General features: G+C 40.7%; 1 protein-coding gene across 1 annotated transcript; it reads right to left on the reverse strand.

The window, feature by feature from the left end:
• Window positions 1-5,173: 5,173 nt before the first annotated feature.
• On the reverse strand, window positions 5,174-27,914 carry LOC119653568 (TP53-binding protein 1-like). Its single transcript, XM_038058285.1, has 7 exons — window positions 27,682-27,914; window positions 25,512-27,416; window positions 24,120-25,446; window positions 12,325-12,473; window positions 12,117-12,262; window positions 5,822-6,034; window positions 5,174-5,728 (listed from the first exon to the last, which is right to left on the reverse strand). Exons 1-7 carry the CDS (start codon window positions 27,734-27,736, stop codon window positions 5,267-5,269), a joined length of 4,257 nt encoding a protein of 1,418 aa, XP_037914213.1. The 5' UTR covers window positions 27,737-27,914; the 3' UTR covers window positions 5,174-5,266.
• Window positions 27,915-27,990: the final 76 nt, after the last annotated feature.

The raw sequence follows: 27,990 nt of genomic DNA on the forward strand, positions 1-27,990 counted from the left end.
AACACCATTCCTATTGACCTATCCTGATCGCTTCTGGTAACTCGCCTGCTTCAAACGGTCGAGTTGCTCACAGTAGAGGACCAAATTGAGGGTCTGGCCACAGTTGAGCAGCTCATAGTGGATGACTCCCTTCAAATCCCACCAAACACACAGCAAAACCTACCTGGCCGTCAATCCGAGCTTGGCAATGGTTTGGATCGAGGTTGTAATTCGTGATCCACTTTTCATCACTTCAAAAATGGGTCGAATTCGTTCCGTTTCAGCAGTGCATCGCAGGCGTTGATTCGGCCCAAGAGATTTTTTTGCGTCGTGTGACACCCAAACATCCAGCTTTTTTTGAAATCGAATCTTCTGCAAATAGTTCCAAACGGTTTTATTGTCTATACCCAGTTCCTGGCCCATCGAACGAATACTCACATGCCGGTCTACTTGGATGATTTAGACGATTTTATCGGTTTCTACGACGATTGGCCTACCAGTACGGGGTGTATCTTCGACATCCACTACACTAGAACGAAATCAATCGAACCAACGCTGTGATGTGCGAATCGTTACAGTATCGGACCCATAAACTTCACAAATTTTTTCGGCCACTTTCGTTGCATTTTTACCTCTCAGGTAGTAACGTAAAATATGAAGAGTTTCTTGCTTGGGGGACTCCATCTTTGACGCGCTATAACTTGAGACTGAAACATACGATTACAACACTGTCAAAGAGACACTTATAGCAGAGATTGTCGTCTTCAAATCGCAGTATAGTATGACCGGATGCACTAACTACTACACAAGATATGTTTAAGTGTCGTCATCTGTTGACAAAATACAACATTTCTTTCTCCCCAACCCAATATATTAAGAAATAATCGTTAATTTACAAAACTGATCCCTCTAAGATATCAGGGAAGGAAAATTTTAGACCAATGTTTACTGTTTGCGGTTCAAGTGATTAGATTTTCGTAGATCTGTTCGTAATCTTTTTAATAGAATACCGCGGCCTCCTCCTCTAGTAGTTGCTCAGCATTTCACTTCTGGACAATTAATCAACTCAGTGGGATCTTGGACCATACGAGTACAACTAAACAGCAGACGCTCATACGGATACAGCCTTCAACTATGTCGAATGTGTTTTACCTCACGAATAATCTTTTTTTTGCCTAGTTACCCAGCAAGTATTTTCCGCATGTGAGAGAGTAAAATTTTCCTTGCCTTCTGGTGTGCATCTGGCCCAAGCTCTCAGTCCGGCGTTATTTTATTCTTGTTACCGCGTCAAAATTTCTATCAATTGTATCACTAATTGTTCTCCAGTCAATGACCTTATCTAAATTGTTTTCAAAGTGTAATTAGATGGCTGTGTACTTTTGTGCGCTTTGCAATTTGCTCTGATCTTATCAAAACGTTTGCATAGACTGAGACGAAGCTCGAGTCGGTGATCTTTATTTATTTACTTACAGTGAACTTGGAGTTGCACTTATTAAAATTTAATGAAATGAAATTATCGCGTTCTAAATTTGTAGACAATTATTCTCACATTACATACCCACGACTTCTAGTCATTTTTTCAAATATTTGCGTAAAATAATCATCGGCTGCGTCGCTTCACTTCCGTATACTATTTAGCTTTAGTATCAGCATATTGAACTGTTAAGGGGGTCATCCTGTGTGATACCAGAGAAAATCGATTCCTCGGATTTGACACACAGGATGACCCCCTTAACGACAATCCTATCTAATCTGCTGCTACAGCGTATGCAACCTGCTTCATTGGCCAACAAAGAGTTCTCTGCAAAACGAACGTCCCCGCTTGGTCCGTCCCCTACCATCCTGGCGAATGCTTCAGATAACGCTTGTGATACTACATTCACTATACTGCTGCGAACCCGACGGTCTCTCCATTCCAATCTTCGTACAACAACCGTGCTTTATCCGAGCGAAATAACTTTCATACAGCAATAGTAGCGCAATGCGGCAACTAAACGTATCCATGACACTTCAGGACATTTAGTTTTAGTTTAGTTTATTGGGGAACCCGCAAATCCGAGCACTCATGCCATTGTTAGACCCTTTGTACTATCCCCGTAAATCGTCTATTAAATGGCTCTCCGCTACGACGTTCACAGGCTTTAGCGAATCTGAGAACATTCTCCAGAGGCAGAGAGTGTGCAGATTATTCATTGAAGAAAATCTTGCCAAGGTGTCTTCGTCTGAGATCAGAGGAGGCCGGGCAGCTGCATAAAAAGTGCAGGGCCGTCGGTTCCAGCTCTCCGACCAGAGCCGCGATGTCAGGAGATGCCACCGTGATGTCGATGACCTAGCGCCTGACCAAATTAAAGTAGTCTTGATCCTCTTTCATTGATGTTGGAAATTCCCCAGCATATGTGGTGAGCGTTGACATCACATTCTGCTATTACTCCCATACCCCTACTTTTGGCATATTGGATAGCTTTAATGGATGTTCCATTGGGAACGTCTTCTGTGTCATAGGGTAAATATGCAGAGGACCTTAGTATCTCTTTACCTCTCTATTGACTTTTCGTGGTTAGTTTTGCCGATGTGGTGCGGCCATCACATAGGTCGTTAACCAAATTAGACTGGAAGTCTTTTGAGACTACCATGCAGGAGCGGGGTCAATCACTTCCATTGGCATACAACAGATCAGCATGTTGGAAATTTAGGCCCCTGACTACCCCACCAACCATGGTTCATGTATGTGGTATATAAATCAGCATACCTGCCTTCATTTCGGGTTTCTCTCCTGCTTACTCCAGTTCTCCTTTCTTAAAATAGTTCCTTAACCTAAACAATTCCTCGCTTTCAGATTAGCTTATCCTATTTGCTTAGCCGCACACAGTTTTTTATCAGTATCAGTGAATACAGTGGAATCCGTGTATTACGACTTCGTTTAGAACAGACTGCCGTTTTTAGCGGCGTAAATGCAAACTGAAATTGGGTTTCATGCGAGGGCGATACAATAAATGCCCGTATTTGACGACAGAGGGCGTTCCTGAGCGAAACTGGTGTTATCATCGTGTGCTGCTATCTATCAAACGACGGCAAAACAAATTTCAGACTGATTGATAGGTTAGTTTGGATTTGGCAGCCATTCGAGCAAGATGTGTTTCGCGATTTTGGCTAAAATGGAAAAAAAGCAGTATCGTTCGGAAAATTCGCTTTTTGTTTTTGGATGGTGAAAAATGCGAAGAGATACAAGAAACGTTGGATGCTGTTTATGGGGACACTTCGCCATCTATGGTTTAACGAATTTTTGATGAGGAGCGACCAGGACACCCGGCATATATGGTTACCGATGAAATCATTCAAAAAGTCCATGACATGATTTTCGATGATCGACGAACGAAACTGCGCGAAGTAGCAGAGGCCGGAAGTGTGTCGACCGGAAATGCAGTTCATATTTTACATGATAAGTTGGCGATGAAAAAATTATCGACCCAATGGGTGCCGGGATTGCTCAAGGTGGACAACCAACGGGTGCGGCTGTTAACTTCTAAGCAGTGTTTCAAGCAATTTAAGTGAGATCCGAAGGAATTTTCGCGTCGAGGTATCACCGTTGATGAAACCTGGATTCATCATTATGCACCAGAAACCAAGCAACAATCTAAACAATGGATTTCTCCTGACGAATCTGTTCGAAAGAAGGCGAAGACGGTCCCATCGGCCGCAAAGGTAATGGCGACCTTTTTTGGGGATGCGAACGGCGTTATCTGCATGGATCTTTTAGAAAAAGGAAGAAAGATCTCTGGTCAATTGAAGGAGACACGCCCGTATTTGGCGAAAAAGTAGATGTTGTTTCACCACGATAACGCACCACCACATTCATCTAGAGTTGCCGCCTCCTAACTGTATGAATTGCTGCCGCACATCCTCTGTTCACCCGATCTGGCTCCCTGTGACCTCTTCCTGTTTCTTGACATGAACAAATGACTGAATAGGCTACTGTAAAAACCGTGCTCTATCAGGAAAGTCTGTTAACGCACCTGCTATCACTAAGGCACCCTTGTCATCTTTAATCCTTCTTTATAAAAATATCCCAATTTTGACTCCTCTATTTCCCCTTGCGATTGTACCCACTAATATATTTCTTTGGCCAGCACAGTTTCCTTTATTATGTTCTGTGCGTATTTTCCCTTCACAGACAATCTTGATTGTTTATGACTTCAGTTTTCTCATCTTCAACTAGCCTAATGGTCCCGGCTTTTCACTCCTTTGTAATATTTCTTATCATCTTTTTCTACTTTTATCCAATTTCATGAACCCTACACCAAAAATCTATCAAATCGGATTCTCGATCTTGTCCTCTCTAACCTGCCTGAGCTACTTTTCTCAATCTTATGCTTCTCCTCACATCGATCCCTATGCTCATCATCTAGCTTTTGAGTTTGATGCTCCAATCGCTCAATATTATGCCAACCTGCTCAACTTTCGAAAAGACAATTTCGATATTCTGAATTTGATCTCACAGCTCCCATTCTCATTTTTTAACTTGCGACCATGTTCCAGTACGCTCTATACCATTTTCGCTTACTGGTTACGCTATTTACCCTTTCAAGTTTCTTGCTCACTTATGAGGTGCAGCAAGTTCCCAAAATCGAGCTAAATGCTCATTTTAAAATTCTGATCTCCTTCGTGAAGACTGAAAATTAAACCCCCCGAAACCCCAAAACAATCACCGGCATCAGTGATCACAATGTCATAATCCACGATTTCCTACTCCTTCACACGGACGGCCATTCCAATCTCCCTTCAACCATAGACTTCCAAAATTCAACTTGACCTCTCCTTAACCGCTTCCTAAAACCCTAGCTTGATCCCCTTCGGCTAATTTCCAAAAACAGCATAGACCGGACAAACACACATATAAATGCAATCCAAATTTCATGGAATCCAAAATTCGGTAAAACTTTCAAGTAGTTGTTGATAATGCGCTTTCGAAAAGAACGAACATCGCCCCCAGATCAGTTTTGTACATAAATACCGTCACAAATAGATTGGGAGGCTCCGCATTTTAAAGGTAGCAGTTGGAGTTTCAGAATCTCCAACGAGGGAAATTCACATGGGAAAGTGGGTGTAAAGATTCAATAGGACTGAAAGAACGATGTAATATCCAAGCAAATTTAAAATTATTTTAAATAAATAAAAAGAAAATAAAAACAATGTGAAAGATCTATTATTATATTAGTAATTTTATTTCTACAACTATGAGTTACAAAGCATAAACTTAACATAATATATACATCTGTCCCGCTCCACTTCATAAGTCGTCATCATGGCATAATTGCGTTAACTTAATGTTCGCATGCGGATCACATGCCTTGCCTAAGATCAACGATTGCACTATCCACATGGTGGACACAATAGGAATGCCATAATGTTCCGCTTTTGACTTAATTATTTGTGGAAAATCAAGCTCTGTAACCATATACCCGGTAGTGGTTGGTGTTACATCATTCAATGACTTTATGTAACGCAAAGTTGCTCCTGCCATTTTGCAAACACGACTCCAGAACGTTACGAAGTCACTATGCTCGCTTGCAATCAAAATGATTTCTTTCTGGAACGGTTTACTGGATTGCCTGCAATCCGGCGACTTACCTACAGTCCAACGAATGTACTTTTCGGTGACAATTGACCAGCCGCTTGGCAATTGGAATTTTTTTACATCGCTTAAAGTATTCTTTTTGCAACTTTCGATTATCCATTCATGTGATACTGCCTGTAAACGAGAACATGATATTTTTTGTTATTTCATTTATTTTCATGTTTTTGTATTGATTTGAAACAAAGTAACGTTTATAAGTTTATTTACCGGGACATCAGCTGCGAGACATTGAACATATTTGGCAGTCGTGCATGGCCGACTTGCGATCAGCTTACATTGTTTGTATTTACTTTTTGGAACATCCTCAAAATGATCGTAGACTTTACCGCCGGCAGACTCTATTTGCTTTTTAAGATGATCCTTGATGAATGGTAAGTTTGAAAATCCTTGACTTGAGTGCAACTTGAAACTAGAAATGGGCTAAAAATAGAAGAAAGCGAATGAGATTCAGAAGTGACGGAAGTGGGGAAAACTTAAAAGGAGAAGAACTCGAATAGATATTTGCTTCGAGTGACAACCGGAAAAAGGCTACGTAAGTAATTTAGTCCGAACAAAACAAATTCGTGTCTGCACGCTAAATGCAGGAACCCTAACTGAGAAAACCCAAGAACTCGCAAGAGCCCTTCAGAAAAGGCGCATTGATATCTGCGCTCTGCAAAAAAACCGGATGGTCTGGCGCCAAAAGCTGCGATATTGAACGCGAACGCGATAAAAATGGCTATAAACTTCTCTATTTTGGTGGCCCACACACTCAATACGTTGTTCGCATGGCCATCTCAGAGGGTTTCCGTGATGCCATTAAAGAATTCGAACCATTTGATGATCGGCTGATGAAGCTCACCATTATATTAGCTGATCGCACTATTCACTTCTTCACCGCGTATGCACTACAAACAGGTCGACCTGATGCCGAGAAAGATGCCTTCTGGCAACTTCTCGATGAAAAAACTTGTCACGTGCCTGCTGACGAATGCCGGCGACCTTAATGGTCATGTGGGTGAAAAGGCAGACGGTAACAGATTCCATGGGGGAAAGGAGTTCAGAGCACGCAATGAGGGTGACGAGCGTATAATCGATTTTGCAGACACCCATGACCTTGTACTTATGAATACATGGTTCATTAAACGATTGTCTCGTCTTCCTACATTTTATAGTGGGAACAGTAAAATGTAAATCGATTACATTCTCATAAGACGTCGACATTTTACCACCCTCACTGATTACAAAGCCGTTCCCTATGAGACCATCGCACCTCAACATCGACCATTGATTGCCGCCCTGCGCATTAAGTGCCACCGTGACATAGCGTGAGGAACACACTAGCCCGCCCCGCATTAAATGGTGGCGATTTCGCGAGAACAAAGAAGAAATAATCTCATTTAGGCGAATACCAACCATTACGAATGTGGAAGAATCATGAAACCAAATCAAAGACATGATCCACAAAGCGGCATGGATCCACCTCCACCCACTCCATTTCAGAATCCGCGGAATATGTATAGAATAGAATTGAGCGCCCGAGTCAGGATCCTTGGGAAGCGCATCAAATCCATTGCTGGAATTGAGAAGACAAATCAGATGTTCACAACTAGCATGAGAGAAGCTTTCGAAGAAAGCTGTCCGCTCAAGATGCCAAAGAAGGGTAAAACACCATAGTGGAACTCGGATTTTGCAAAACAGAGGAGAACGACAAGGATGCTCCTCAATCGTGCTCTGCAGTCTGATTCAGGCGCTAGCTGGAATCGCTATAAAGAGGCACAGAAGGCTCTAAAGAAGACCATAAGTTCGGCTAAACGATCATCATGGAGACGCTTTTGCGAAGAGACTAACTCTCTTGAGGCAACCTCAAAGCTGAAGCGGATTCTGGTCAAAGAACGTAGCCAGAAACTGGGTTATTTACGATTATAGAACGGGAGGTACACAGAAAGCGATGAAGAAACGGCAAACCATTTGCTTAAAGTGCACTTCCCAGGCAGCATCCAAAATCTAATCTCAGAGCCAACAGGTGCATACAGCCCTCATTCGAGAGACTGGAATCTGGCATCCAAAGTAGTATCATTGAAGCGAGTAAAATGGGCATTTAACTCGTTCCATAGATACAAATCTACAGGCCCGGATGGCATCATTCCTGCACTAGTAATAGAGGGAATGGATGCCCTGGGTCTACATATTCGGAATATATATCGTGCATGCCTAGCGCACGCTTATATTCCAAATGGCGTGATGTGAAGGTGTTATTCATTCTCAAACCAGGAAAACCCACCTACACAGACGCAAAAAAACCTTCCCACCGATCAATCTAACGTCCTTTCTGACTAGTTGCCACTTCACCATAGGCAACACGCGTACCAGAAAGGCAAATCCACGGAGACAGCACTCCATGAACTTACGGCAAAAATTGAAAAGGCGATGTTCGAAAAAAATACGAAGAATTATGCCTCATTCGCGGCAATTTGTGATGCGGCAAGACAGCATGGAATCGAACCACTGCTAATTAGTTGGATCCTTCACATGCTAGAGTGGAGAAAAATCTACATATCGGTCGGCCAGAAGTCTATTGAAGCAGGATGTCTCATGGGCTGCCCACAGGGAGGGGTTCTCTCTCCACTGTTATGGCCCTTGGTAATGGATACCCTGCTGTGGCTCCTGGAGGACAAAAAAGCCTTCGCGCAAGCATTTGCGGACGATCTAGCCGTAATAATTACCAGCAAGTTTGCGGACACAGTATGTGACCAATTGAATGCAACTCTGCATGAAATCCACAGTTGGTGCCTCCGCAATGGACTCACGGTAAATGCTAGGAAGACGACTAGTTATGTTCACTAGGAACGTCAGGTGGGGCAGCTATACGCTACCCACCTTAGCGGAGGCGAAAATCCAGCTGGCACACACAATCAAGTATTTAGGAGTTCATTTCGACTCCAAGTTAACGTGGAAGCACTATATCCAGGAACAATATCAGAAATCCTACAGTTTGCTCTGGTGCTGTAGGGCTGCGATAGGTAAGACCAGGGGACTTTCACCAAAACGGATAAATTTAGAGACATACACCTATAATAAAACCCATCTTGATGTATGCATGTATCGTCTGGTGGCCGAAACTGAACTTTGCTAACAGCAGGAAGCTGCTAACGCAGATTCAGAGCCTCAGTTGCCTATGTATTACTAGAGCAATGAGTACTACGCCGACTGCGGCACTTGAGAGAGATCATGATTTTTGTTAGCATAAAAGGAACCATGCATTATTCCAGAAACAGGAATCGAAATGAGAGAATAAAGTAATAATTTCGCAATGATGTATTAAACAAAATTAAACTACTGGCAGAAGCTAGCTGCAAAACGAACAAAGAAATAGCGGCAGAATAAACGCCTGAATAGTTTATTCACCCACCCAAAAAAAAAACTAACCACTATGCACGTCGAGCCTTCCGCCTTTGTTCCATTCACAAGTGGGGTCGGCCCGTCGTGTTCGATTTCGCCATTTGGCCCTATCAAATACCTGATCTGGATGCAATCTCGAGACTTGTAAATCCCCATCCAGCGTATCAAGCCACCGTTGTTTCGGTGTGCCTTTTGGCCGTTTACCATCGACTTTGATGTTCAGACCAATATTGGCAAGTGAATTCTCGTTTGCGGAATTACGTGACCATACCACCGAATACGCCTCTCTCGCAGTTTTTCCACGATCAGGGCAACCCCATATCGATTGCGGATATCCTCATTTCGGAAGTGATCGGAACGTGTCACGCCACTAGTCTAACGCAACATCTTCGTCTCCATTACCGCAAGACGTTGTTCATTGTCTTTTATAGTCGGCCAACACTCAAAACCATAGTGAGCGACAGGACGGACGATATTGCGGTAGATTTTAGATTTGAAACAAAGAACACCAGTTGTGGAACGTTACTTCATTCAGGTTGCGTTAATGCATGAAGCAATTTCATAACGCAGTTCTCCATTAGCTGATAGCGTTGACCCGAGGTATTTAAATCGTTCAGTTCTTGGCAGATCACTGCCGCTAACAGTGATTGTACCTGTTTCTTGGGGATCGGTCGTCAAAAATACACTTTTGTTTAAATTCAATCTGAGACCGTGTTGCATTTAAACAAATGATCGATGAGGCAAAATTTTAGTGTGAAAGTGCCTTGATGCCCAGCGCGCAATGACTACCATCTGAACGCATACAAACAAGAGCAACACAAGAGGATTAACTACTTACAATATCAAAGACAACATATCGATACCGCCAACGTCATAGACAATAGCCGCCTATCCGTCTGTTTGAAGTCAATACGAGCTGTTAAGGAGGTTTTCTACCGTTGTGGTTCCAATAAATGTTTTTTTTTATTTTCACATATTTTCTTAGAGAATGTTAAGAATACGCCATAAAACGCATTTCGTGAAAAGCACGTTCCTTCATGGGTATTTCGGAGGGGGAATATGAACACTTGTGGTTTTTTCGAGTGGTTAGTGGCGTACGACCGCTCCGCTCATGAAGGGGCGTCAGGCTGAGGCCCAAGGGACTTTCACAAGTTTTCAGCATGACAGTATTCCCAACGATCCCAGATTGTGCAGTTGATAAAATCGACATACGAGCATTTTTCTTCTGATAGTGTAGTAGAAAGATGTTTGGGTGCATACATTCGATACAGCAACGAATCCCTCAAAAGTCGTATTTGGATTTCGGCTTCAAAACATTTGCATTCAGACAAACAGATGGTTGAAATTGCAGCCCACTGAGCAGTAATGATCTTCAACGCAGGATTTTTTCCATTTTGCAAGTTATGGACGTGGTGGGGATTACTTTGAGAGACGAGAAACGTATCGATCGTTCCGAGCGTAGGATCGGGGACGCTGCAAAAAAAAAGCCCGGATCAAAGAGAAAAAAAGGAGAAAACATTTTCTTAACAAGGAAGAAGGATTCTACGGCCCTGGCATTGCAGACTGAATCCTAAGTTTCTGCAATCATGTATAACATACTTTATCATTAAATGCGTTTTCCCGAAAGTTGACTTTGAACTTTGTCGCATCATTTCTACCAGAAACCAATCATTTTTTTCAGTTGTTCAGTGAATAGCTCGTTATGACTTCCTGACCAAATTTTTGAAAATTTTGATTTACTCCATTTTTACAGCCTCTAAAGGGTTCAAAAAAGTGCAAAATATAAGTTGGCATAAACCAAATTTCAAAATAATAAAAATCTAGTTCGAGAAAACACAGTCAACGGAATACTTATTAATAAGAAATATATTTTTTTTTATTTTAAATATATAAAATGATCAGTCAGGTGCCACAAAGTTCCCCATGACATTTCGACACGAACTAGGGTAAGGACGTTCTACTGGGACTCTCCACATTAAATACGTTGCTGCGTGTAATGCCGTAACCCCGGATGCTGGACAGTGAAGTCCTACAGCCACAGCAATATCCTGAATGAAGTACCACGGGAAATCTGAGCATTCCCCACAGACTATACCACAAACAAGCTGAACTTTACGAGAAACTTTGCTGTGGACTTTCAAACCAGGGCAAAGTAGAAGACCGGTGGCGTGTTGCAAGGTTATGACACAATATTCTTCACGGACGGATCAAAGATGGCCTGTGGAGTCGGCGCGGGGGTTTCCTCGAACACACACAGTGTATCCAAGTCGTATGGTCTCCCAGGTTTCGCCAGTGTATTCCAGGAGGAAGTACTGGCGATATTGGAAGTCTGTCGATGGCATACCCTACAATTCGCATTGCCGAAGCTGCGGAGAAGGAAGGGAAACCCTCATGCACTTTTTCCCAGCTCTGGCCAGAGTCAGGCTGCAGACACTGGGCAAACCATTCTTTGGGGACGTCAGAGAGATTTCTAGCTGCAGGGTGGGAGAGCTGCTTTCTTTCGTGAATGCTACGGGCTGACTCTGAAGATCCGAGCCGGCTGGACTCTGCCTCCCTGCTCCCATAACAACAGTCACGGTCTTAGGGAGTTTGTGGCATCAAAACGGCGCCCCAAAGCGCTAATCGCGCTCATCGGAACGACCACTGATACATACCCTAACCCCAAAACATGTACAAATTATTTTAAAAAAATTCAGTAGATTATCTTCAGTGGTTGCTTTGCAATTAATTCCCAAAAATAGGCCTGAAAATTACGCTTGACGGTAGAAGATCGCCTTAATACCCCAGTAGTTAGTTTGCCGGGGTTTCAGAGAAAACAAATTCACTAGACTCATATCAATAGAACCATATTCTTCCGGAAGCACAAAGGATTTAAAGTCTAATTATCATAATTTGTTGATTTGATTGTGAGCATAAGTAAAAAACTACGCAGAAAAAGAGAAAGCTTACATTGAATTACTTGTTCAGACACTAAGAATATACACCTTCAGAGTTGGATGGCGAGTGAAGCTTGTGAAATAATATATACCTAAGTTACACCCACTACGAAATAGATTCTGAGAACAACAAAATGTTAAACACAAAAAAAGTTATAAGACCCTTTCTAAGCAACTAAACTTACCTCGCTTCCTTTAAATGGTGTAACCGTGCACGTCAACAAAAAACACTTATTCTTAAATAAAGTCTTGGATTTTGAAGTTGATCCTATCAACGTTCCGATATCACGTCCTGGGTTACTTCTGGCAAAATCCGAGGTAATGATCAAACCTGTAATAATTTCGTCAACCCAACCGTAAAAGAATATTAACATGAAATATCAAAATCCTTACGGCTCACTTCAGACTCTTTCGGAGTCTTTTGTAGCTCAGGTTGAACGCCTTCGATCGCTTCCAGCGCTGATTCTGGGCTTGGTGGCGGTGGTATATCTGGACTATCAGAAACATCCGTACTTTCCGATAAACGTGTCTCCGGTCGTAATCTGAAGATAATATGAAATGAAAATATCATTTCAATTAAAGATATTACTGAGCCAATAACAAAAAGCATTACTTGATCTCTTCAAGCTCCCTCTTAGGCAGATTGGTTTTTGAGTGTGAAACGAAATAGTAATATACAGCTCCGTGTGCATACGAATAAAGAAATCATCCATGTACATTGCACTATGTTTGACTGTCTGATTGATATCATAGTGAACTGTGGTAATAATTCAACTCTATTCATTTCATGACAATATTCATTTAGATTTTGCTGCAAAATTATGTAATTTGTCGCTGGCTAGAAAATAATATGTTAACTTAACAACTTAATATTTACTTTTAAAGCTAACTTAGAAAGCAGAAGGCTTTTCCATTTATCAGCTTTAGAGGCATCTCAAAAGCTGACAACCTCTTCTAAACTAAATTGTACGTTGTACTTTGATTTCTAGATTTATATATTTGTGTATTTTACTTTGCATCTTCATTTCTTATGCAAGATTAGCATCTTTTTCATTAAAAATCATTTCCATTCTCGAAAAAAACGAATACTACCTGAATGCAAAGGCATTTATCAGGGTCACAATGCCGCTAACATCGTTCCCGTCTGTCATAGAATAGAATACAGAAAAGCCGCTTCACAAAATCAAAACAGCAAAAAAAAACAATACAAAATATACACACACGCATTTCGTTTATTACTACTTCGTTCTGTCTTCAATTTAAACGAAATTTAGAGTATAAGAAAACATAAGCCAAGTGGATGGAATTTGGAAAAGTTCTATTAACAAAAAATACAACAAAATACCCTGCACTGAACGGAAACAAACTAATCCGACATTGGAAAACATAGACTAGCGGGGATTGTGGAAATAAAAGAGCACACTGTGTTTAGATTACAAGATTTATTATAATAAAATTAATCTATCTGATACACCAATTATGACTATAAGAAAAGTCAGTGAAAATAAAATATTGTGTGAAATCTAGTTATCTTTTTTTCTGTTGCTGTAATTTATACGCATTTCTTATACTTTCTCTGTTTAAAAACTTAAATTTCCTCGGTTTCCTATGCTTTTGTCTTGATTTATATTTCATTATCGAATCTTTCTAAACCAACTACAAACTTTTATACTTAGTCTAAGCAGATAAAAATTGAACATAAATAATTAAAGATAATTCTAAGGACAGTAAGAACAAAAAGGTCACAGATTTTCATTGTTATCCAGATACAAAAGAAGACGGATACAACTGAGAGAATCGGTTACTGATGCACTTAAATTTCAAATATTATTTTTAATGTAATGTCAATATCATAAAATAAATTGTTGCTTCAATGTTGTGTCGAATCTTTTATGAACGCTTATGTATGCAAATATAGTAAGATTTGATTGATATTTTCATTCATTCATACACTAAGTAATTATATAATAAGGATTCAAAATATAGTAATCGCATTAATATTATTCTCCTCATTTTTAGCGAATCGGCGAGAGTGTAGTACGTGAAAACACAATGGAATTTTCTTATTGGCATTACGACTTTACTTTGCTCCTCTGTTTCCCTTGCAACACACTATCCTGTAACACGATTCTGCAGTTAAAAGACACACATATCGTACAGTGTACATCTTCACATGCTTACTAAAATAATTACATAATTAAAATCACTTTTTTGTTTGCCAAGAAGAAATGAGGATGATGACACGCTTGTGATTTGGAAGGATGCCCCATACACATTTATGCCTTTCCATTTAACGGTGAATTCATAAAACACTCGGCAAGTGCTTAACGTTTAAATTGTGTAAGTTCCATCGAACCGTGTCTTTTGTATGCCCAAATCAAATGCAACTGATATTATTCGCGCAAGTGTTTGATTAGCCATTAACGTCTAGAAACAGTAGAAATTATGATTACAAACTATAGCAGTTAATTGTTGTTCCTTCTTTTTATATCATCCAATGCGGCAGCGGCAAGTGTTACTGAACATTTCATCAGGTCAGATGTACTGCGTATGATTCGATTAAGAACTAGAAATTAACACAAGGGTTCGGACTGTATTTCATTGCAACTTCGTTACTATTTCAGTTAGTTATGTCTTATTACTGTAAAACAAAATCTAACGAGATTCTAACATCGTTCAGCTTCACAATATCAACTTACAAATATATCAATTCCAAAAAAAAACTGAATAATGCATAATGCTACTGATCAATCATTACATTGTGGTTAAACAAAAAAAACATTAGTAAATGCCCGGAGCACACAATACTTTCCCCGTCCTCCTCCAAAACAAACAAGATACTGGCATCATCTGAACACAAAAGTTTATACATACTTCGCAATTTATAAATAAATGATCCGCTCGAAGGAGCACATGCAATAGTTATTTTCATATTGAGACAAAAGAACCTACAGTACGAAGAAAAAGGAGCCTGGAAAATTCATCAATCCTGAGATAAGTTGAAAATTAACAATTGCAATCTACTTTTTTCAATGTCAGATCGTAAACTAACTAGACTTGCAAAAAGACAATTGGAAGACTATTTCTTTCGATGTTTGGTTGGAGAATTGCTTATCGTTAAATATTGAATAATTTTAGGTTAATCCACTGTAACCCATTTCGCTGTTACTATTATATATTGTCACCTAATTGAGTGTCGGCTTCTCGATTTTTACCCCCTTTCGAGTTTAGTCATAAATGAAGTGTGATTGAATGTGATGTCGATTGTGTAGTTTAGTCATATCTCTATGGTTACCCCCAATTGTAGTTTGTTTCTCATAAATATTCTTAATTCTATAATTCACTTTGAATATCTTTAGCGCAGTCCATTATCAAAAATGGTAAGCAAACGAGAAAGCACAAAGCCACACCTAGAAAGAATCAATTACTTCACTCAATCTTTGCTCTCAACAACTCCTCGGAATTTGAAAATGAGCGAGGCAAAGAGTCTTCAAAGTATTGCGAGAAGCATTAATGTCAGCAATAGTATCCTTAAGAAGTGGGGAAAATTGTATAGAGCTGGAATAAACTTCAGTTTCCATATATTCGAGAAGTGGAATTGCGAACCAACAAAATACCAAATGGAAGTTGATTATTCGTTTTGCTTACAAAGTATTAACGCCTGTAGAATTGAATTTGGTTTAACCAGGAGAGATAAAAGGCAATTCCTTCATGAGACCGTTTAATCAAAAAGCAAACGATGGTGGTTTACGGACAACTAAGACCTGTGCAACCATCCTCAGCTAACAAAGACTCTCGCTTCTAGACAGGAGTAGGCTGTGAGTGAATATAAGCAGCCCAGTAGTAACGCACATCAATAACATAAGTGTTTTCTTTTTTGATAGGTAAATCACGAAAGCCAACCCTTTGAACATTTGATCTTATGATGCCTTTCAATTGACAATTGGACTCAAAAATTTTCATGGATGGGTGCTGCACAATTTAAAGGATGATTCGATGAAGTGTTTGTACCTGAGATTTCCTCCTGAAATTGAAAAATCGTCCGAAAAAAACTCTTCCTATTTTGGATAACATTACATCCAAATGAGGAAAATTCAAAGAGTGAATACGTACAATTCTCTTACCATCTAATACATATAACAACTTTGATTCAGTCTGTAGAGTATTTGGAAAAATGTCGAAGACATAATTTACACAGCAGTACGTATTGAAAAAAAACTGCTTGGAATGAGAGGAACATCACCACTTCATGGAATAAAATTTGGCATGACATCAAAAGAAAAATTGAAGAAAATTATATCGAAATGGACCCTGACTCTAATATTTTGCCCTTGTTTAGCAAAATCCAAGCTCTATAAAGCCGTGAAATAATGGATAGGCTTTCTATAGACAATTCATTTACTGGTACGGACCAGGAAAATACTTTGGAATCAGGCCTTGGAAAAACTCGAAAATCACCAGTCCCTGCGTCAACTATTGATCATGATTCTGAAGAGAAGACTTCCAAATTTATCCATTCTAAGTTGATGTTTTAGAGACATTGCTGATGATTGAATGAAAAATGTAGCACTCAATTAGAAAATAAATTTAAAACAAAGCAAAATAAGAGATTTTTTAGAATAATACATATAATGTTTTCTACACGTGAAGAATTGGTTTTCTTCAAAATTTCAATGCATACCCCAAACCTCTTTCAGCTTCGCTCCGGTGGTGGTCGGGTTTGGGCGGTTCTGCTGTATAAAAGCTATACATTAGGCAAGTACAAACAATTATGACCAGGAAAAGAATGCTGACCACATTCCCTCCTACAGGGTTATGTAATCCTGTAATGTACCACCATTACGGTCTTGGATGAAGTGCTTTAACACACTTCAAGGCCCTGATACGAGTACAATATTGATTGTTGCGCCAACGATTATTATTATTATTAAAAGAATGTTCATCCAGTACACGGGATCGAAGTGACTCGATAAAAACTAAACGATTTTGCTATCCTTGTAGATTAGAAATTTTTAAACATTTCTTTTGTATAGGGATTAAAAACAACGTTTGGTAACATCGTAGTCATGATTACGAATTTCAGGATTACGTGATTGTAATCCTAATCAAGTTCTCCTGATTATGATTGTAATCGCGTAATCATGCAATGATAATCACGTAATCAAGTAATTATAATCATGTAATCATAATCCTGCATTTTCAAATTCGATTGCCAGATTTCGGTTTTTAATAAAGTGTACATTTGTATGATTTTCAGCTTAGATGAGTTTGAGGAGATGATATTAAGAATGCTTTGCGATGCTTGGTGCTGTTAATGCCTTCTTTTAGTAGTGTATAGCAAAGAGTATTTCTCGTCAGTCATAATGCATGACTAGAGGGAATAAAATATGTAATCATATAAGAGGCGTTACATTTCTGGATAGGTATTCATCATGTGTTGGTCTTTCTATAGGCGGAGGGGCAGTGTTCTGTATAATATTCTTGTAACCTACAATTATTATTGGGATCTCGTTATTCTCAATAGTAGAAGGAAATGAAAGTATTTACAAGCATTGCAATTGAATTAATACAGATGAATAATTTGCACTTTTGGTTTTGAGCATTATTTTTAGGATGATCTGATTTGGTGGATTTGGAGCTAACGCCCACTCGGAACGCACACAAGATAGAATATTGCTTGATGTTTGGCAGGATTAAAAACACTATTATTATGTCTGGCTTAGCAATTGCCTGTTTGCTTCAGACAACAACCAGACAAACGCCTGTGCCTGTTTCAGACAAATGTCAGTTTCAAATAATCATTCGTTTCAGACAAATCTCTATGACAGACAAACATCTATCAGATAAGTGTCTGTCTCAAATATCAGGCAGACAAATGATTGCACCTATGTCAGACAAATTTTCCCAAATGAACCGTGCTTCACAACAATTGCCACTTACGAAATGCACCATATATGTACATATGTTTCTGAATTGTAAATATTTGGCTTGCTACGGAGGCGCTCGTAGATGTGTGTATTTTATATATGCCCACAAATCGAAAGCAATCGATTCCATAGCCAATCCCGGGTCATCTATATGCGTATCGTGAGGGGTTGTTTGCACTTTATAGGCATATATGTACATATGTATCTTCGAGCGTATTTACAGCCGAAATGGTAAATGGAAATATATGTTTGCACTGCAACCACAGTCGCAATTGTCGAATCTCGTCATGATCGGTACAATTATAATCAGGTAATAATAATTAAATCATTTTTATAAAATCCTATAGGTCTTATCTATGTCATACAGATCTACACATTTTACTTTATCTAAAGATGTCACCTGTTTTTATGTCTTAGGGAGAAAGGTCGGGTAAAATATCAATAGCAATTAGCAATGCAATGTATAGATCAATCACTCTCCCATATTTCACTCAATATCAGGAATAAGATCAGCTTCGAAAAGTACTACCTACATAACCGTATTGTGTGACCAGAAATTTTACACTATCCTATCGTATGTATTGGGAGCCCCCCTCAAACTCAATAAAAAATGGTGTCCTTTGCTATATGTAGAGGCTTTCACCTCCGCAATGAAATCCTTACTTCAAATAAACTCAAAATCGTGGCTACATAGAAGTTTTCAGTGTCAGTCGTTTCCTATAAATTAGTCATCAAAGACAGAAAAATAGAAATTCAGTTGTTTTTAAAACGGATTCACCTTATATCAGCACAAAAGCTTAAGAGCAGTTCCAATTTCAATTTCCGTAACTCTCAAACGCATGCGCCCATAAATTCAATCAACAACTAAACCAATTGTTACTAACTCCATCCATTGCATCTAATCCACTAAATTGTTAATTCAAATATTTGCAAACCAATTAGCACCTGCACAGAGCACAAACAACTGCCGGCGCGGCAGGATATGTTGTAGGAAATTACTTTATTATTTTGGAAAATAAGAAACGAACATTGTCGATATTATAGTAAAAGAATAGTGTTTGAAATTAGTGTGAAAACAAAAGTATATCAATAATTACTTTAAATAATCAACAAAAGATGCCACGTCAAAATAAAGAATAATTCCCAAAAAGTCGATCTCAAGTGCGTATAAATGCACACAGTGCACCCGATACTAATAGCAGCGAACCCAATATCCAATTGGATCCCCACTCCGCCTCCGATGGGGAAATCATCGGACGTGATGGACTTCGACGGAGATTTCCATCACTTACTAGTAGAGAACGTACAGAAGAAACACAACTGGGTACAAGCGAAGTTGAACCATTATTATCGAGAGTTGAAGAAGGAGCTTCAGCCTTTGACGGAATTGAAGAAGGCCTAGAAATGGGTGTTGGTATGGAGGAGTTGGCGAAAGCGGTATTGGCGTAGGTGTTGGAACTGCCTCAGGTGTAGGATTAGGTTTTGCTGGTGTTGGATATGTTTAAAAAAAAAAACAATAAATACATAATCTGGTGATGACTCTTCTCTAGTTTAACCCAGTCATAATTATATTGATCGTGGAAATCCAATTGATAATGGTTCTCCAGTAGATAGTGATGAAGTAATTGCGCAAGAGCACGATGTTGCTTATATATCATAACTTTCTAAGCTACCTACACCACAAGTCACGCAAAAATTTAATTGAAAACGCTGAAGTCGCCAGTTTATTATATCAAGTAAGAGTTGAATTGCACGATAATAGTGTTGAACATTGTAACGACCTGGCGACTGTTATATGGTTAGCGTGTCAGGGGAATGTCTCACCGAAAAGTTCGTGAACGTGTATTCCCAAACTATTAAAAGACAAAGATTCTTGCATAACATCTTTGTCTTCGAAAAATGTGAAGGATCTTGGCCCTTCCATAGAGGAATTCTGACCGCAATATTTGGCAAAAAAACCGAGTGTTGTAGCGAGTGCAGCACAAAAACGACAATCAAGAAATTTTCCCAGCGATTCAAAAGAAAAACGCCGAAGAAATCAAAGCTGCAAGTCGATCGTTTGGAGCAGCTTTTGTTATCTGGGTCATCCACAGGACGGTGGTACTTTATATGCAAAACTAACGCACAAGAAGCTACAAGAGGTCGCAAGCGACAAGCTTTGGCAGCTTGACCGAACAGCGGAAATGAGTTTTTGTATGAAGTCGGACAATGTGTCTTCTGAAAGCTCTTCACACCATTCGCTGTTTGTTTAGCGTTTGGTTTTAGTTTTGAAATTTGTTTGAAAGACGGGGAGTGCGGGGGGTTGAAAGTGATCATTTATTTAATGGGTCTATTCTCAGGAACTGCCCAACCGAAAAATCTGAAAAAAATCAAGAGGCTGCCACTATATAGGGGCTAAACTCCGAAATACTTCCACACCGATATCCCTTCAAATAAAGGTAATAATAGTATATTACTATAATTTTCAATAATTACTACAGAACCCCCCAATGTAGGTTATAATCTAGAGCTTGATCTTATCAAGTTTGGTGGAAATTGTGCTATTATTAACAAAGTTATAATAGGTCAAAGTTGTCACTTCTTTGGAAATTCAAGATTTTGAATGTCAATATCACCCGAAAGTGGATACTCTCGCAAAATATATGCGTATATTACGTATTACATACTAATGGGACAATGTCTTTATAAAAGAAATACACAAAACCTTTCATACCTGAAGCGTCCAGCTTCCGGTTTCCCCGACTTGTTTTAACAAAAATCGAATTTTATCAATCACCCTATGACTTTTATCTATTCGAAAAACTTCATTTGCCGATGAAAGGCATGCACTATGTTGACATTCCGGCCATTCAAAAGGCGTGTACTAACATCCTCTGAGCCATGCAGATTAACGACTAAAAATCGTCATTCGAAAAGTTGTTAAGTCGCGCAAATCAGTGTATTGAAGCGAAAGAAGATTATTTTGAATAAAATAAAACAATTGTCCCGAAAAAAAACATTTGTTGTTCTTATTATATTTTGAAAAAATCCTGTTTACTTTGAGATATACTGTGTATATAAAGAAGCAAATACCACCTTATAACCACTTCGATCACGCTGCTCCCAAGGCAGAGGTGAGGCAGCGTCTGATGAGTTGTCTCTGCCCTCCATTAAAAAAGCAACCAACACAAGCGAACTCCACACACGAAATTGTTCTCTACAAGTGTCGGGGTAACTACTTTGTAGCGTTGTTCCACTACTTTCTATATGTAAAATCCAATCAAGAGGACTATACGCAGGAGGAGCAACGCCAGCGGAGAAACGGCACGGAATTTCATTGTTCACCTTTCTGGTAGGAATGACGTAGGTAAGTGGTATTGCGGTGTCGATGTTGTCTAGCTGATTTTCTTGTGTGTTTCTTCACCTTATCCCAACAGGAAACGGATGCATCCGAAAGATTGATTTTGGATGCATTTACTTATTTGCTCTTCACTTCCTAGGGAAACAAACATGGATCTATTGGCGAGAATCTTGCGCGTGTTTGCTTCCACCAAGTTTCCCCGTTCAATGATTCCATTAATGCTAAATGAATCTTTAAGGAATTTCTGCCTTCGGTTTTCGCTAGGATGTGGGAAGCAATAAATAGCTGTGCAATATCTATTGTTATGAAACGTGCTCGTAACAACTCGCAACTACGTGGGTGCAACCAATCATATACACGGCACACGGCACGCACGGCACTAACAACAGCCGTTATGCGCGAAATTTGGGTCACACAACTCTAGTCGCGGTCGAACATGTGAACGACTTCTCCGTCTCCATAAAATTTCTAAGAATGTGCTGGGAGTTGAATCTTCTGTGTATCGTCTTCTTGAGACTGATAATTGAAGGCGATTTTGATGTCAACGAGTAGGAGTGATACGCACGAGGCATTAAGCTGACCTCGGAAATAATGCCGGCATTCTTCGTGAGGAAGGGAGGGATGCAAGCCGCCTCGCGAGTGCCCGCTCTTCTTGGCATGACAGTTAATAGAGCGTTCGGCAATCGCGGCTATCGCTTGTCCTAAACAGGGCTGTGAAGCAGGTGCTTAGTATCTCCCCCGCCACAACGAAATGGGGAAAGCAAAAATGGACCAAGTGGTTATCTTTAATGTCTTGGGCACACTGAGAACTATTACAATGATAAATCACATCTCATCAGCAACTTCCGATACCTGATGTGCAATACAAAATTAAATACAAGTTGAATGGAATTGAGACAACAAAAGAGTTACATTAACCAAAGAGAAACACTCACCACAAGCAGTGGTACGTGTCCCCACGTTCATCGTAGGAGTATAGAAATTAGGAACTCTAAATAGACTGACCGCAAACTGAATCTAGTATTATAGAAAGAAAAGAGAATAGAATTGTTCACCCCTACAAGAGAATCAACAATTTCGTGCCATATATAACGATGAAATCAATGAGGGATACTATAAACGTCTGGCTAGGGTCTCTCTAGGGCGTCTCTAGAAACAATGTCTATGGTAGAAAAGGTAGACATGGCGGAACCTGCCTCCTATGAAGCGATTAAGTAGATCAGGACAACTGTAGATGTTAGGGATGTCGAATTGGTAGGCCTCGGCATACACCCAGGATATTTAGAGTTCCTTATAGAGGCGGGCCCCGACCGGACACCAGTGGTTGTGCCGTTGAAGATGAAGTAATACCTGGCAAAATTTGAGACGACAAAGTCGGCGGACGTGATTACTGTAAGATACCCGAAACTCAGGAACAAAAACAAAAGAAGGGGATTTGAGTTTCTGGTGGCCCCTGTTTCGAAGACAAACTTGATACATTTGGAAGATCTGGCCAGTTTCATTGAGGAATCGCCGATCAGGTTTTAATTCTTTTTGACGTTTTCCTTTTTCAATACTTTTCAATACTTATCACACGTCAAATTGACACGATATCACATAAAAATGAACACTTAAGGCAAAAATCGCAACGATCCGATCGGTTCCTGAATCAGAATTATGACAAATGTATCGTCACCGCCGGTGTCATAGACTGCCTGTTAGCCTACTGGTTCCCCGGAGACCAAGCAAAACACAACACCCAAACACAAACTTATATGATTCTGAAAGAGACGAAACGATAAACTTAACTGCGATTTAAGAGAATCTAAACGCGAATTGTGATTTCAGTTTCTTTATCATTATCCTCAATGATGGCCAAGTAACAGGGCTACAGCAGCAGAATAAATACGAATAAAAATACAAAGATCTATGACGCAACCATGATTCGAATCTGAAAAACTTGAATTAAGAGGCTGATACTTAACCACCGCTGTCAGTGTTCTCTCCGGGAGACCGGCAATCATAATTCAAATCAATGGAAAATCAAAGCACTGAGTTTAAATTCTTAACTTAATCAAGAGCACTACTCGTATATGCTGACTTATAGACCATTAGTGCAAACAATTGGAAAACCCTCAGATGTGGGGCATATTTCATGACTCAAAAAACATTACCACGCGAATTGCACGTCCACAGAAAACAACTTTTACCCTGAAGGCATCCAATTCCGATTAGCCTATACAATGGAATGAGTAGAATAAATTTAGAATTTGTTACGTGAGCCTTCAGACAATCATTCAGGCAACATTATCTTTTTCCTATAATCATGATTGGCTTTATGGATTTATCAAAATATAGAACGTGCACAAGCAACCCTCTTTTGAGGTAGCATATAAATTGTTTATTTTTACATGATATGTCATTTTCCATTCTTGTATATAATTTAGAACAGTTGTTTACTGTATAGAACTGAAACCTGATGAAACGTGACAAAAGGAGTTTCGTTACATCCTTACTCTGCCACCTACCTCCCCTCTGGGAAGTATGTTAGCATTCAAGACAGCAAAAAAGTGCCAGGGATGAAGCAACCTAACAATCTATTTCTTCCGTGTTCATTGTTTCTAATTATGTAAGCTTTTCTATTTACTTGATTAGTCCAATTCGACTTCAACCGAGACTTCCGCACCAAGGCAAATTGAATGCCCGGCATCAGACAACCCTCCACCAAAACACCATTATCAAACAACAAATCAAAGCTGACCAACTGACTATATCCAAAACAGATTTCTTCACAAGGAATGAGATTTACACTGTCCTCTCGCAACTCGCTATCGATTCCACTTATCAAATAATCAAGTCTGTAGTCAACTACATCTCAAAAACAAGCAAATCTATAGAATACTAATACTACTAATCAGAAACTATTATAATTCTATCAATACCTTTTCTGCTTTCGTCCGCCCCGTTTCGTTACACCGCCTGAAAATCCTGCCTCCGGTGTTATAGGCGAGGTGGCTGGTCGTTTTCGTGTCGACCGCGATGATGTGCCAGGCGAAGACTTTTCTGATGGTGAGTCAAGAGCGTTCTTATTCGTTGATGGCGTGTTCTGTGCATCTTTCAGATGTTGAATTGTTTTCGCCTGTTGATCCGTCAGATAAATGTCAGACGCGCTCACTTTAATGTCTTTGCCGTCCACATCTACTGTGTAGATAACTTTGTCGTCGGTCTCGTCCACCGACTTTACAGTACCTAGTTCGTAGTCGTCATCGAGCAGAGCGTATACTGACTGATCCTTCAGAGGTAGAACATTACCTTCGCCGAACACAATTGACTCGCGTGGAAGAACCTTGGATGCGCCATCTTCGAATAGAACAACAAATTTGTTGCCGGCTTTCTCTTCTGTAACGCGACCGGCATAATATTTCTTATCCACCCACTTCGCCAGCACATAGTAAAGTGCGCTCACAGTTACTTCTTGTGACTTGGCCGCCGCATGTGAAGACTTGCTCTGCTTCGACTGTTTTGCTTTGCTTTCCTCCTCGTCATCGCTTTGTGTCTTATTCAGTGACCGTTTCAAGGTGCGTTTGTCTTGTTTTTTCGACGGCGTCTCTTCCTCCTCTTCCTGTGGACTGGATTTGCCTTTACTCTTCTTGGTGCTCGCTCGTCCCTTCAATTTCGGTGTAGAGGGTTCGTCTTTTGTGGGGGTTGGCGCTACCTTCGAAGTTGTGGGAGTGCTAGGAGGCTCAAATTTACTTTTGATCTTGGTGAATTGGTCTATCATGAAGGTGCACAATTCTAAGACACCGGTGACAGTATGCTGGGTGCGGGTTGTGTGTGGAAAAAGCGATTTGCCGTCGGGCGTCTTGCTGCTCGTCGATGAGCCACTCAGTGTTTCTGACGTGCGATTCGGTAATGTGAACGGTGGTAAACTGGACACACTTCCATTCGAGGAAAGCTTGCCGGACGATTCACCTGCACTGCTCGCGTCTAATGTAGTGTTAACTGATTTCTTTGTGTCCAATTTTTCTACAGACAAATATCGAACGTCGTGTCCTTCGTGCCATACGTTGATTTCATATAATCCACTTCCGGGACTGGTGTCAGTCGCCTTTGCAAGTAAGTCCTCTGGGATGATTTCGAATGGTTTGGTCTGTGAGGCCTTCGCCGTTGTCGTGGGGATGTCACCGTCGTCTGAAGAGGTTCCGTTGCATTGCTTTTTCATCACATTTAGGAATTTCGTTGCACTATCTGATGTCTGTGGTTCGCTAGCTGTAATGACACCAAAACAACTTTTACTGAAAGCAATCTAGATGATAGAAACAATAGGACCTTACCTGAGGTCATCTCAGTAACGTCAGTTTCTTCTTCAGTTTTGGAAAGTGAGTGGGCACCCTCCTCTGCTGTTCTGTTGGTTTCCTCGTGAGCCTCGGAAATCTTGCTAACGTTCTCAGATGAAATGTCGAACTGTCTCTGAATGGGAGTGCTGTTGAATACATTTGCACTAGCTGCCTGGACTGGACTGCCTTCCAAGCTTGTCACACTGCCGCTGAGCTTTATAGCATTCGTGAGAAGTTTGTTTTCGGGCTTAGCAACACTCAGTTTACTCGTGTTCTCCGATTCTAAGTCAACGTCAGTACTGGTCTCGGTCGGTTTTTCCGATGTATTCGCAGGTTTTTCTTCGATTTCTTTAGGTTTGGCGGATTCTTCAGCTTTGTCTGATGTAACTGATTCCACGATACTGGAATCAGGGGATTTCGGTGCCAAAACTTGCTCCTTGCATGCAGTCTCCTCCTTTTCCTTTTTCTCTACATCGGCCTCGACAACAGCTTCTGATGTTTTCGATGGTTCCGAGGCAGTTGTACTTTTTTCTTTCACAGGAGCCTCATCCGCCTGGTCTTTGGAACTCGCGGAAACAACAGTCGTTTCAACTTCTCCCGCTTCCTTCTCCGAAGTTTCATTGTCTTCATCTGGCGATGTTGCTGCTTCTTTTGTTTTTTCCGAGTCTTTACTAGGCGGCTCTGGACCTTTTGACACTTCAGCTTCTTCAACCTTCGATTCTGGCTCAACATTCTCAGTATCTGCTGCAACAACCGCTTTACTTGTACTTTCGGAAGGAACCTCCTCAGCGGGTGTATCCTTCGCGTCAGGAATTGATTCGGTTTCCACCGCAGGAGGCATTTCCTCATCACTTATGACTTCGACGGGGTCAACTTCCATCTTCTCTTCCTCGTCCACCTCCATCGTTTCGGCACCCCCAACTGGACTCTGATCCACTGACATAGGCTGGGCTTCGGAAGTTTTATTGTCGCCAGGATTTGCCAAATTTTCTGCTTCATTTTTTGTGTCTTCCACCTTTTTATCTTCCTCAGAAACTGCCTTTTCAGCCTCTGATGATATTTCTTCTTCTTGTGTAGCTTCATCTGATACTGTGGGCTCTTCTGATATTGGCGCTTGATCAGCTTCGCTTGAATTCTTAGCATCCTGAGACTCATTTACAACAACTTTAGCAGGCACAGCGTCTTCCTTGCCATCACTTGATGAAACCAAAACCGAAGAATTATTCGTAGATTTTGGCTCCTCTCGAACTTCATCTTTTTCTTCGCTTTTTTCGTCTTCAACCGGTTCAACCTCGCCGTTCTCCATCCTTCTGAGAGATTCCTCGACGTCTGCAGCAGATGACTCCGCCGCTTCGTTCGAAGTTGCAACCTCGTCACTCTTGCCTACCCGCCTGCCTTTCTGGGCTGTCTCTTTGGCATTGTTACCCACATCTGCACTGGTCGAATCGGCATTGTTTTCCGCCACGTGCACGCGGTCGGGCTCGTCCGTCGTGTCCTTGAGGATCACTTCATTTCCCGCCTTTTCCTTTTCGTCTGAGGATGAAACGCTTTCCATCAATTTCGCCTTCTGCTCCTCTTTAGCCCTTTCCCGACGTTCTTCCCTGAGCGCCTTGGCCTCTGCCTCAGCCTCCTCCAACTGCTTCAGGAAGTCCTGCTCCGAGCTCTCGGCAATTGTTGCGTCCACCGGCACATCGCCATTTTTCTCGTCCTTCACCACTGCCTCGATCTTCTCCAATAGGTCGTCGCTGTTCTCCGACTCTGACGGCGCCGCTATGTGTAGACCGGCCACCTTCTCGCTGCCAACAACACCTTTGTCACTGGCCGGCTTCAAGTCGCTGTCGCCGCCTGCACATGTGGTCACTTCTGACTTCAGGGGGCCATCCTCGCACGCGTTGCTTTCGCCTGCAAGGTTAATAATGTATCAGTCCTACATGCATTACCATTCGTAAATATTTCAAATTCATTTGGCCAAATACCAGCGGATAAGGAAACAAAAGAGGCGCGAATTCACATTCGCATTGCCACTAGTTGAACCGGCATTTACCGTAACCTCCACTGCATCAATCGCCGCCCGGATCGCTTTCAAACAATCTCAAGGCTCTTCCGCATGTTTTCCCGTCGGATTCAGATGTGCACAAGACGAAATATAAGCGAATTTTCAACTTACCAATGTCTTTTTGGAGCGCGTCCTCCTTGCTTACTGCTGTCTGCACAGTGTCCATTTGTACAACTTGAACAGGACGAAACTCTCACAAAAATATCGAAGTAATTATCGTACTTTGCTCTCGAAGTCGCTGTAGATACACTCCGCACTTCGCAATTAAATAAATTCAACACTATTTAGGTGTAAGTTACTTGAAAAATGCCGAAATCGCGAACACCACACTCGCCATTTGTGTATCAAGTAGTACCAATAGAAAATCCCGAAGTCACGATATCGTTCAAAAGAGTTGTTATTTATGCTGATTGGATTGGA

The sequence above is a fragment of the Hermetia illucens genome, chromosome 4, assembly GCF_905115235.1.
Source record: "Hermetia illucens chromosome 4, iHerIll2.2.curated.20191125, whole genome shotgun sequence".
Taxonomy (NCBI): Eukaryota; Metazoa; Arthropoda; class Insecta; order Diptera; family Stratiomyidae; genus Hermetia; species Hermetia illucens.

Coding starts and splice junctions, on each gene's coding strand:
- LOC119653568 (XM_038058285.1), bottom strand. CDS start 27,736: ATGGACACTGTGCAGACAGCAGTAAGCAAGGAGGACGCGCTCCAAAAA. Junction 25,447..25,511: donor CGTTACTGAGATGACCTCAG/GTAAGGTCCTAT, acceptor GTGTCATTACAG/CTAGCGAACCACAGACATCA. Junction 12,474..24,119: donor GGCGGACGAAAGCAGAAAAG/GTATTGATAGAA, acceptor TATTATCTTCAG/ATTACGACCGGAGACACGTT.